The 11,288-nt window shown below is 46.3% G+C and overlaps 3 protein-coding genes across 3 annotated transcripts; 2 read left to right on the top strand and 1 right to left on the bottom strand.

Moving 5' to 3' along the window:
* Positions 1-884, top strand: LOC101765481 (heavy metal-associated isoprenylated plant protein 16). Its single transcript, XM_004975851.2, has 3 exons — positions 1-175; positions 280-361; positions 457-884. The coding sequence occupies exons 1-3, from the start codon at positions 170-172 to the stop codon at positions 708-710; spliced, it is 342 nt and encodes a 113-aa protein (XP_004975908.1). The 5' UTR covers positions 1-169; the 3' UTR covers positions 711-884.
* Positions 885-6,061: 5,177 nt separating this feature from the next.
* Positions 6,062-7,797, bottom strand: LOC101769563 (cilia- and flagella-associated protein 251-like). Its single transcript, XM_022828525.1, has 3 exons — positions 7,684-7,797; positions 6,486-6,964; positions 6,062-6,166 (listed from the first exon to the last, which is right to left on the bottom strand). The coding sequence occupies exons 1-3, from the start codon at positions 7,795-7,797 to the stop codon at positions 6,163-6,165; spliced, it is 597 nt and encodes a 198-aa protein (XP_022684260.1). The 3' UTR covers positions 6,062-6,162.
* Positions 7,798-8,123: 326 nt separating this feature from the next.
* LOC111257959 lies at positions 8,124-9,207 on the top strand. The gene is made up of 3 exons (XM_022828524.1): positions 8,124-8,605; positions 8,780-8,883; positions 8,986-9,207. The coding sequence occupies exons 1-3, from the start codon at positions 8,124-8,126 to the stop codon at positions 8,991-8,993; spliced, it is 594 nt and encodes a 197-aa protein (XP_022684259.1). The 3' UTR covers positions 8,994-9,207.
* Positions 9,208-11,288: the final 2,081 nt, after the last annotated feature.

The raw sequence follows: 11,288 nt of genomic DNA, 5'->3' as shown, positions 1-11,288 counted from the left end.
GCTTCTTGGCAAGGCACACCTGGTGGCTGCATCTGCAGACGAGCATCGATCGATCAGTAGCCAGAGGGCGTAGCCATCCAACCATCAGCTGATCAGCCTCTGATCTTTCTGTGCCCGCCGCAGATCCTTTATCCTCTTCCTCAGGCAGCACGCAAATCAGTCGAATGCGATGAAGGTAAGCGAGGAACCATGTCAATCTTCAGCTCGCGCCCCTAGCTCTGTTCCGCGCTGTGCCGCGAAGATGAACCCATACTCAATTGATCTTGCTGTCGCATGCAGCAAAAGATCGTGATCAGGGTGAGCCAGCTGGCGAGCGAGAAGACCCGATCCAAGGCCATGGCGCTGGTCGCCAAAGCAGACGGTACGCGCGCACGCGTTCCACCATGTCCAGGCTCTTCTCCCTGTCCATTGTCCACGGCCGGTGCTAACAGTTCCCGACCGTTCGTGTGCGTGCAGGGGTGAGCTCGATGGGGGTTACCGGCGACGGCAAGGACCAGCTGGAGGTGGTCGGCGACGGCGTCGACACGGTCTGCCTCGTCCTGTGCCTGCGCAAGAAGATCGGCCACGCCGAGATCCTCAAAGTGGAGGAGGTGAAGCCGGCCGAGAAGAAACCGGAGGAGAAGAAGCCCGACGAGAAGAAGCCGGAGCCGCTGCCGTACTGGTGGTACCACAATTACTACCACTGCCACCCGCAGCCACCGTGCTGGTGACCGGACGTTCATGGAGGTGGCCGTTAGTTTTGGGGAATTGGAATTCAGCTCATGCTCGCTCTATATTTGTGTTCGGGCTGTTTTATATTTGAGTGAAACAAAAAAAAAAGAGGCAAAAAAGCTGTTACGGTGTTACCCATATTCTATCTGTTTTCAGTTTCCACCCCCTGTCCATGTTTGGTGCTTGGTCGCCCTTTTCGATACTTTTCCCAAAAGGCTCACGGATTTGATTTTGAATCAGGCTTCGAGGTTCTGGCAACTTAAATAAAACAAAAGTTGCTATCCACAGCCCACCCATACTGTTATAGATCCTGAAAAATTGATGAGTGGTTTGGCAAAATTTCCAAAATTCCCTATCAAAAATCGACAAAGTGGAATTTGGCAAAAAATTTCAAAATTCCCTATCAAAAACTGACAAAGTGAAATATAACAAATGGAAAAAATCTACAAACCCAACAGGATGCATCCACCTTTTAAATTTCTCATCAATATCTCATTTCCATTAATATTGGCTTTAAAAAATTTCTTGTCCACATCTCATTTCGATTAGTGACATCTAAAATTTTTCATCTTATGAACAAGCTAATGTAAAGCAAGCTCAATTTCTTCAGTAATATGAAAGTTTTTTCACTTTCCAACTCTGGCTTCAGGCCTAAGCATTTGAACAGTACGGTGGGGGAAAGGTTCGATTTTCAGCGATGAAATGTTAAAGAAAGAACCAAATCCGACCATTTATTTTTCAGTCTTTGCAAATAGAATTGCCTAATTTTCCCCTGGTCAGTATTGGTCTTAAGAACAAGTCAGTATTGGCAGACCGTCACAGCGACAAGAGTCAGAAAGAGGTCCACGCTCCGCATTGTGGCATATGTCGTTGTCACAAAAGAATGCAGTGCTTCGCAAGTATACGAATTTAGGGGGACGTGATCATTGAAAACAACGGAGCACCATCATTTTATATGTTTAACCATGTACCTGGACGCATCAGGTGACAATAACGCAATTAGAATGGACTACTTGTAAACGAACATTTTTCAGAGTGAGACCGATCGTTGACTCGTGTGTTCACATCGATGATCGATCCCATTTTTTTTTTTAAAAAAGTCCCATTTTAAGAGCTAAGTATATATAAGATCTAGCTCTTCATTACTATGGGTAATGTAGTAATATTACATTGTAAAAAGTGATATTTCAAATGGAATGCTCTTTTAAACTTTTAAACTTATGTTAGTGTCAAAAATAAAATTATAGTGATGCCATTTGCGTTCTTTTACCATGATACTTTTATACTACTTATACTACTCCTACTCATGTATACTACCCATACCACATGTGAAGGTTTTCAATAGTATACAATTAATTTTAACCGTCGGATACTTTTATACTAGTCCTTTTCGAACACTAGTATAGTCTATTATTTTATACCGTAAAAGAGCTCAAAAGAAATAGTTGAAAACATGTTAGAATGTTAGAAAATCGAGGAACCATATCTTTCAAGAGTCATTCTATCGAAGCCAAATCTTGGAAGCTATATGTTTTGGAGTGTTAACTGCACAAATTTCTCCATTTTATATACTGTATACCCGATTTCTAGCACAATAAATTCTACAAAACCAGATCTAACCTAACCAAGCTTTGATGAGAAAAATTGATAATTTGTACATGTCCTGCGGGCTACATGCCTACATGTCATACCCTAATATTCAAAACCGTTTTTATGCCCACGTTTCTCCTTTTGCACAGAGTGACAGACCAACCCCGCGTTTTGGCCAAACAAGAGATTACAAACAGAAAAGGTGAAACCGAGCACCTAATTTGATTTTTTTTTAATCAGCACCGAATTGGATTTGATTATACATAAACAGCACAGGTGATCATGTAAACAGACAAGTATCTGAGCCCATGAGGCAAACAGGGCAAGCATGTTAATTAACACCACGTCAAATATGCGCACAACGCTACATCTGCACGAGGAAACGAGAAATCAAATTCTCCTCGCATAAAGGCAGCAAGTACATCATTAGGTAGTACAAGTTATCACTTCAAAATAAACCGCCATACTACGGTGTGTTTGGCAGCACTCCACTCTAATTTTTTTACTCCACTCCACCAACTCCACTTCACCTCAGCTCCACTCCACCAACTTCAGAAAAATATTGGAGTTGTCCACATGTTTGGCAATAAGCACGGATCCAGCTCAAAAACAGAATGTCTTGTTGTGAAAAGTCTATTATACCCTTGAAAATGGAACCGTGTGTCAGTCTCCTTTTATTTCTCTCCTCTCGTGAGTGGAACCCACATGTCAGTCCCTTCTTCTTTCCCCTTCTCTTCCTCCTCTGCTCACCCTCACCAGCAGCTCTGCACGTGATTCTAGCACTGGAAGGAGAGAGATTAGCACCTGAGCGGCACTAGTAGGATTGACTGATTCTAGCACTCCATTTGCCTATTAGTGGGGGCTCAAGGGTGGCAGGCACGGAAAGGATGAACGCCCGGCTGCACGGCCTTGGCGAGCGGCCCCGCAGGCAGCACGAAGGCCATGGCCAGAGACGCAGGGGCCCACAGGCGGTGGCAGCAGGGCAGCCCGAACTCCGATCACCCCCAAAGGCCATGGCCTGACCGGTGCGCCACTCCCCTGTTACCAATCGGTCGCCACCGCCTGCCTCCGGTCGCTGCCATGCTCGGCTCCGACGCCGAGCGGCTGGGTGGCCTCCCCGCGCAGTCCGGCGATGGCAGCACATTCCGACCGTTGGTGTCAGGACGTCTGCAGTAGGTGAAGGCGTCGGGGGCAGCGTGGCCTGGCGGTCAGGAGCGGCGAGGTCCGATGGGCCGAGCAGCAGAGGGAGGAAACGACGACGGGGAGTGGATAGAAAAATTAGAAACAAACCGATATGTTATGTAACGAGTGGCACAGTATGTTGTCTAACGATAAAGGTGGGTAAATAACCCTAATTCCACGAGGAAGTCTAAAACTGATATTTCTAAAGCACCCCTGAGGTACTCCAGGAAAAACATGGATCTGACCCCTAACTCCACATTTTTTCTGGAGCTGGAGTTTGTATAGCTGAACGTGTTAGGTAAGAAATTTTGTGGAGTTGATAAAGTTGAGCTATTTTTTCTGGAGTGGCTCCCTAAGTTTTCACCACCAGCACTTTCTACTAAACTAAACCGGTGCAAATGGGAAGCAGGACCAATAAACAGTGACTTCCAACATGCAGCCACCGATACGAAGTTCCTTGGTGCTTGCACCCATTTTCAGAGGTTTAAAGCCCTTTTCATCTGTATAGATAGCAGAACCATTCGTAATGGTGGCCGCAACCTTCAGCTCTCTATCACTGTCAACAGAAACAACCTGCCGTGCAAAGCTGATCTTATCACCAGTAAGAGGCACGGGATCATCTGCAGTCTCAAGCAACAAAATCCATTGTCCTATGCTGGCATTGGCCCGAAAGATGCAACGAAAACCATCTGGCCATGGCCCGGAAGTGACTCGCACTTCGATTGTAGCTTCCACAGAACAAGTAAGATGGCCAAGCATCAGTTCCAATGTGCTAAGTCTGCTACTGTAAGATCGCTCAATCAAGCATGAGTGACCGGAAGGGAATTGCCCCAATGAAGTAGCTAGAAGGCTCAATTCTTTGTCATCAGATCTAGTAGCACCTTTCACATACAATGAAGCCTCAAATATCACACGACCATATATCATGACAGCACGCACAGGGCCTGTCAGTTCTAAATATGGATTCTGCATGCAACACCATAAATAAATAGTAAGAAAACTAAAGTGAAACAGGAGGTAAGCATTGAGCAGAATAATCAATATGCATACAAAACACCAAAACAGGCAAAGTGCATGGCATGAAGTATACAACAAATGATGAGATAGCTTGATGGCTTCATGCATCAGCAACAATTAGTAAAAGGGACATCTGTTGCATGCTTATCATAGCGTATCGTTTGCAATTTGTAATCAACCCCAAAACATTGTCCTTGCCAAAATACATTGGAAACTGCCATAAAACTATCAACTATGCAAGTTAAAACAGATTGAGGGACAAAATAACAATTGTCACTGTCATGTTACCAAGGAAACGGACACACCCATCCGCTCACAACAGTAACATGATTCCTACTTTCATCTACAAAGGTGATCATTTCTTCATGCACTGATCAAACCAATACACATGACCAAATTTAAAGACATGCCAAACTTATGTTCCTCTACCAGCATGTTTATACAAGGTTTGAGCTGTCTACATGATTCCAATGTAAGTAACAAGCAGGGTATCTCACCACTATGTATAAAGCTTTATTCTGAAAACAACAGCAGTTGGTAATATAATTAAAAGATTATTTGGTTAAGAGAAACGTGTACAATAACTGTATGGTACCAAATATATACATGCTTGCATGCTAGCAATAAGACATTAGCTAATGATGCATTTAAGGAAGGGTAAGACTGGAAAAGGAAGTCTAAGGCAATGTTTGGATCAGCTACACATTATGAAAACCAGCTAAAAATATCTGTAGAGGATCAAAACAGCCCAGATTATGGTGTAGATAAAAAAATCCAACCATCCAGATTCCTATAATCCTGTAATCTGGCTCCACCCAGCTAACAGTAGATATTGCATGGGATTATTGCTACCCACCACCTCTATCCAAGGATCCAAACAGCCCTAGATATTGCTATCAAGATTTAATATCCGGATTTTCATAATCTGTATCCCTAATCCAGATTTCTATAATCTCTAGCCCATCCAAACATGCCTTAAAATTGCCTAGAAGTTATAGAACAAGGATTACAAAGATAGTACAACAGGCTAATACAACAAGCTGTATTTTGAACCGGAGGGAGTACATGGTTTGAGCTATCTACATGAGTCCAAAGTAATAGGCATCGCCACACTAGGAATGGGAGTCATGGTAATTTGTACAAGCTATAATATCGCATTACCATGTACGAACGCTTTATTCTAAAGACATTTGGTTCAGATAAACAGTTGGTACAGCAACTGCATGGTATAACTAGCATGTTTGCATGTTAACAGCTACACAGGGTTCATAAAAAAGTATGTAGGAATAGGCAGCGCGACAAGAATCAAATAATGTAGGAATAGGCAGCATGGCAAGAATCAAGAAATGTAAGAATAGGCAGCGCAGCAAGAATCAAGAAATGTAGGATCAGGTGGCACAGCAATAATCAAGAAACAATAGCTGTAAGTAAGAAACACTTTGGGCCTGATCGGTGAGTATCTGACATTTATCCCTTTCACGCTCAAAGATAATATTATGATTGTAATCTACTGAGTCACGTAGGGCAACCAAACCAAACACCTCAAGCGGCCACTGTAGACCTCCAGTTATTCCTCCAACTTTGACATAAAATACTTGTAAAGTCTGGTCAGCAGTGCCACCGTGTGGCAGAGTATTATGTGTAAAACGCTTGCAAGGGATATTAGCTGCATGTAGTCAAAGGAGATTTCAAATGAGTTAGGACATTCGAGCCCAATAGCGGATAGTAGCAGCAGTAAGGACTAAGCAGTAACAGCAGCAACTAATATGTGCATGGATGGCATTCAAGTTATTCTTGTCCATTGATCTAGTTCTGATCCTACAACATTTATATCACTTGATATCAAAGGAGCGTCATTGTGACTAGATTGATCTATAAAGTATGAAATGATTCGAGAGATGACAAGTGCTGAACCAAAGCAACAAGAACCAACTTAAGTAATTAACGTGCAAATCAAGAACGAGATAATCAACAAGTTAACTCACTCTTTCTTATCGAAGCAACCGTAGTTCTTCAAATAGAATTCGTCCCACCTCTGCCTGAACAACCTAGCTTCAAAGGCGTAAGGGTCTGTTACCTTCTCGGGGTTCCTTTTACGCTCTTCTTCCTCCTCCTCCTCCTCCTTCCTCCTCTTCCACTCCAAATACTTCTCATACAGCGGCTTTCTCTCTCTCTCGACGGGTTCCATCTTCGACTCTTCACTCCCCACTTCCCCTTCTCTCTTGAGGTCTCCATTCCTCGCCTCCTCCCTCTCCTTGTCATCCGGATGACCATCGGTTTCCTTCATCCTCTTCTGCCGCTCCGCAACTTCCGCATCAGAATCCTCCACACTCCCCCGCAATCTCCGCAACTGAGTCTTCTTCCCAGCTTCGTATTCCCCGTCGCCGTCGCTCTTCCTCTCCGCCTCCGCCGCCTCCAGCTTGCACGAGTAGTTGCCCGCCGTCGCCGCTTCTGGGTAAGAAGCCTAGATCTGGTTTTTGCAGGGGCACAACGCCAACACGTAAATATGAGTACTTCGTAACCAGGCTTCTCAGCCCAGTCGGACTCAGCTTCCGGGCCATACTAGAAACAACGCGCGGCGTTGCCGCGCTGGGCCTGGTAGGCCTTTACTTGTTTCGTTTTCATTTCCTGGCTTGGCTCTTCCTTTTCCTTACTTTTTATTCAACATTTGTACTAATATATATTTTTGATATATTTTCCTGTGCTCTTGATTTCTACTGATATAATAACAATTATGTTCCATTCAGTGACTTGCATCATGTCCCGAGGTATTTTTTCCAATCACTAATTAAAAAGTACTTTCTTTTTGCACCCAAGCTAATCGGGTAACGTCGAGTCGGGCTAGTGTTATTCAGTGCTTGGATGAGCATCAAAATGATTGATCAACATGAAATTAGCGCCTTAGTACTCCTTGTTTTTTTACTCTGCCCTCCGAGTAAATTAGATAAGTCGAGACTTACCAGTATGCTGTTTGACTGCAGATCCCGAGGTACCTCAAAATCCTGTTAATATCCCAGCAATTCTAAAGGAAGAAACATAAGACTAGAACTGCAGCTGGCATATCGAATTTTGGCTCTAGACAAAAGACATGACAATCTTCTGAAAAGGCATCAAATCCTCATGCAGCATTTGGATAAGGAGCTGTCACAGGGATCAGCCATTCACTATTTCCTGTGAAAGTACTCCAATATCCATTTTGGAATTCCAATTCAGCGCCTCAAGAGGCTCTGCTGTCCTTGAAGCTTCATTATTGGTGAAGTCAGCATGCCTCTTGCCATCATAGTTCTTGAGGGCCATTTGTTTTCATATTCTTCGGTGGGTGAGACTGTATAGAGAAATAAGAAACAGTTTGTAAACAATTTAACCAGATTATGTTTAAAAACAATTATTTAAAGTTTAAGAGGAAGCAAAAGACAATGACTCAGGATGATATACAGCTTTTCCAGGCAGGGGAAATATTTAATGAAGCCTAACTGAGTCCAGATTAGGACCTCTAGAGTCAAGAACCAAAATCTTAACTATGGGCATTGAGGTTGTCGAGCTGATAATGATCATTTCCAATGCCAAAACCAATAGTTCACAATTAATAACATGCACACAGAAATACCAGGTGCAAGATTTAGATGGCTACTCGTACCTTCTACGTCTTCAGCACGGCCGTGGCCACCGACATCTCGCAGGTGGCAGCGGCATCCGGGTGCCTCCTGCTGCGCCGGCCGCCGCCCCCGGGCACGGGCACGGGCGAGGGGGCGCTCGTCGACGTCGCCGCGGCCGGGGAGCGTGACGAACGCAGGGGCGCCGCGCCCGTCGTGCTCGACGGCTCGCCGCCGCCAATCGTCCTCGTCCACGGCATCTTCGGCTTCGGCAAGGGGGTACGGTACCGAAACTCTGTCCCGGTTTTCTTCTCTCGCGCTTCCGGGCGGGGCGGTGGCCGGTGGGTGTTCGGTGAAATGCCGCGGCGGCAGTTTTGCTCACGTGTTTTCCCCATCTTTGCTTGCTTCCCCGCGCAGAGGCTCGTGGGGCTCTCCTACTTCGCCGGCGCCGAGAAGAAGGACGACCGCGTGCTCGTGCCGGATTTGGGGTCGCTCACCAGCATCCATGACAGGTGGGTGGGTCAGAAAAAAAAAAGTAGCAACATACTACTTCCGGATCATCATCATAATACAAAACCTGCCAAATATTCCTGTTTGGTAGTCGTTCCCAGCAGCTTTACCTTCTTTGATCATCTTAGTAGTAAATTATGTTGCTTAAAATGATTCGATTGTTCTTGATGCCGCAGGGCGCGCGAGCTGTTCTACTACCTCAAGGGTGGGCAGGTGGACTACGGCGAGGACCACAGCAAGGCTTGTGGCCACACACGGTTCGGCAGAATCTATCACACAGGTACAGATTCTCAACAACAGAATACATTTGCTATGACCTTTCAGGAGTTTCTTTTGGGCTCATAGTTCTGAAATTGCTGTTCTAACTTCTACTTCGGCGCAGGGCACTAACCTGTGTGGGATGACCAGAGCCCGGTGCACTTTGTTGGGCAATCGGCCGGCGCAGGTTGTGAGTAGCCCTGTTCACCGGGTTGGTGCCAATCCGTGAAACCCGCCAAACCAGCCTGTGGAAACCAGCTACTCAGGCCATCTGGGTTGGGCTAAACCGTGATGGCTAAATCGTGATTTAGACCAATAAACCTGTCTAACAGGAGGCTCATTAGCAACCAGCACCGCGCGGCAGCGACAGCCGGGCTGCTAACGATTACACGAGTCCCATTAAATCAAGCTAAACACAGATCACTGTATGTTACCGGCAACTAATCGCAGGGATGCTCCCAGGACGCGGTTGTCACGCAGCGAGAGGACATGGAGGCCCCGCAGCCCGCCGAGCGTACCCGGCCGCCGATGAGGGTGACGCCCGGGAGGTGGAGCTCCACGACCGTGGCGTTAGCCACGTCGCACCGGACGCCGGTCCAGGTGCAGGCCGACACGGACGCCTTCTAGCCCAGCGCGCACTCGTGCGGCGTGCCTGCGAGGAACGCCTGCAGCGTCGACGTCGACCGCTCCTGCTGCGGCAGCTCTGCGGACGCACAGCCGAGCGCCACGGCGGCGGCGGCTAGCGCCAAGAGCAGCACGAGCCCGACTATTCTTTCTAGGGCGTAGCGCGCACCGGGCGGGACATGCAGCTACGGCCTGGATGGACGCAAACGCTGCCGACATGGGGAGCCGCTCGCAGCTTCCAGCAATGACGTATGTTGTCGCCGGTTTTAAACCGCACAAACTAACCCGCCTAACTCATAATCGTGTGGTTTGATTTGAGAGGTTTAATTTGAGAAACCGTGTAAACCTGTGATAAACCGCCGTTGAACAGGCCTAGTTGTGAGGGTGCTGCATCAGATGCTAGCCGACAAGGTACACACTAGAGATTTTCAGTTTCACTCACAAGTGATCGCCGTTTGTTGATGGTAGAAGAATTAGTCATGCCTATTATGTGCTTTCAGAGGGATGGTTCTTGTGACTTGGAGTACATGATTAGTGCACCATATTTAGGATCTCGATGGCGATCACCGGCGACGAGGTGGTCGGCGACGGGCGTCGACCCGATCCGGCTGTCAGCTGCCTGCGCAGGAAGGTCGGCCACGCCGAGATCCTGCAGGTGGAGGAAGTGAAGGACAAGAAGACCGAGGAGGAGGAGAAGAAGCCGGAGGAGCCGAAGGCGCAGCTGCCCGTGGTGGTGCACCCGCCGCCGCAGAGCTGCCCGTGAGGTCTCTTGATTTTCACTACTTTGGGGCCAAAAAGAAAAAAAATAAATGTTCAGTCTTTACTCTGGCACATGCATCTCGATTTCTCAATAGCTTGCTTTAGTTCCAAATTTAAATTTTTTGTTAAGTTCTCAAACACTTGCGTCTTGGTGAAGCATGCATGGTAGCATGTGATTTTTGGCTACTCCGGCATGTGCCAATCTGGGATCGCGAAGTACACGTGGTGCCGTAGGATACTAGGATGGAGAGAACTGAAAGCCCAATAGCGTGCACGATGCTGGCGTCATCTGTCAGAAAGAAACTAACGTCATGAGTGCATTAGCGCTTCACGTACGCTGACGTACGTAGGTAGATCATGATGGATGAATCATTTGCCTTTTCGCGTCTAAAAGTGGCTTCTTCAAAAGAAAGTCGTAAAGGCTCAATTATGCAGCTGCTACTCCGAATGGCTGAATTTTCTTCTCTGCTGCCAATTACAGTCGTGCTGGTTTCATTGTCCTCGTGGGTTGGTGAAGTCCAGAAGTAAAACCAACAAGTGGCCACTGACCAATCAGATTCCAGCTTATAAAGACATAGAACTACTCTTCCTTCCCCCATAAGCACCCACCAAATTTCTCTTTTTTATCAGGATATGTCTGTTGTTTGCTATATAGATTTATATACCATTGCAACGTGTATTTTTGCGAGCGTGAGATCATTTTTTTCCTTTGAAGCAACATCCCAGGTTTTCTTAGGGGGCGTTTTCTTCCCGTGTCTTATTTTTAGCACGTGTCACATCGAATGTTTAGATACTAATTAGGAGTAGTAAACGTAGACTATTTACAAAACCAATTACATAAGTGGAATCTAAACGGCGAGACGACTCTATTTAGGAAGGCCCTTTTCACATCCGCTCGGAAGAGCTTAACATTGTCGAATCATGGACTATCTATAAGGATTCTAATTGCTGGATAACATTCCGAATCAGGTAATGGGATCTGAAAAGAGTCAAGGTTTTCAGCGAGCCCGGGGACAAAGATGACTAAGAGACGTGATCGAAAAT

This window comes from Setaria italica, chromosome VII (genome assembly GCF_000263155.2).
Source record: "Setaria italica strain Yugu1 chromosome VII, Setaria_italica_v2.0, whole genome shotgun sequence".
Taxonomy (NCBI): domain Eukaryota; kingdom Viridiplantae; phylum Streptophyta; class Magnoliopsida; order Poales; family Poaceae; genus Setaria; species Setaria italica.
This window is presented reverse-complemented; position numbering and strand designations above follow the sequence as displayed.

Excerpts from the sequence above, each read along its gene's own strand:
- LOC101765481 (XM_004975851.2), top strand. Across the intron at positions 362-456 it reads GCTGGTCGCCAAAGCAGACG|GGGTGAGCTCGATGGGGGTT; the intron begins GTACGCGCGCAC and ends GTGTGCGTGCAG.
- LOC101769563 (XM_022828525.1), bottom strand. The coding sequence starts at position 7,797 with ATGGCCCTCAAGAACTATGATGGCAAGAGGCATGCTGACTTCACCAAT. Across the intron at positions 6,965-7,683 it reads ATTCCAAAATGGATATTGGA|GCTTCTTACCCAGAAGCGGC; the intron begins GTACTTTCACAG and ends AACCAGATCTAG.
- LOC111257959 (XM_022828524.1), top strand. The coding sequence starts at position 8,124 with ATGGCTACTCGTACCTTCTACGTCTTCAGCACGGCCGTGGCCACCGAC. Across the intron at positions 8,606-8,779 it reads CTCACCAGCATCCATGACAG|GGCGCGCGAGCTGTTCTACT; the intron begins GTGGGTGGGTCA and ends TTGATGCCGCAG.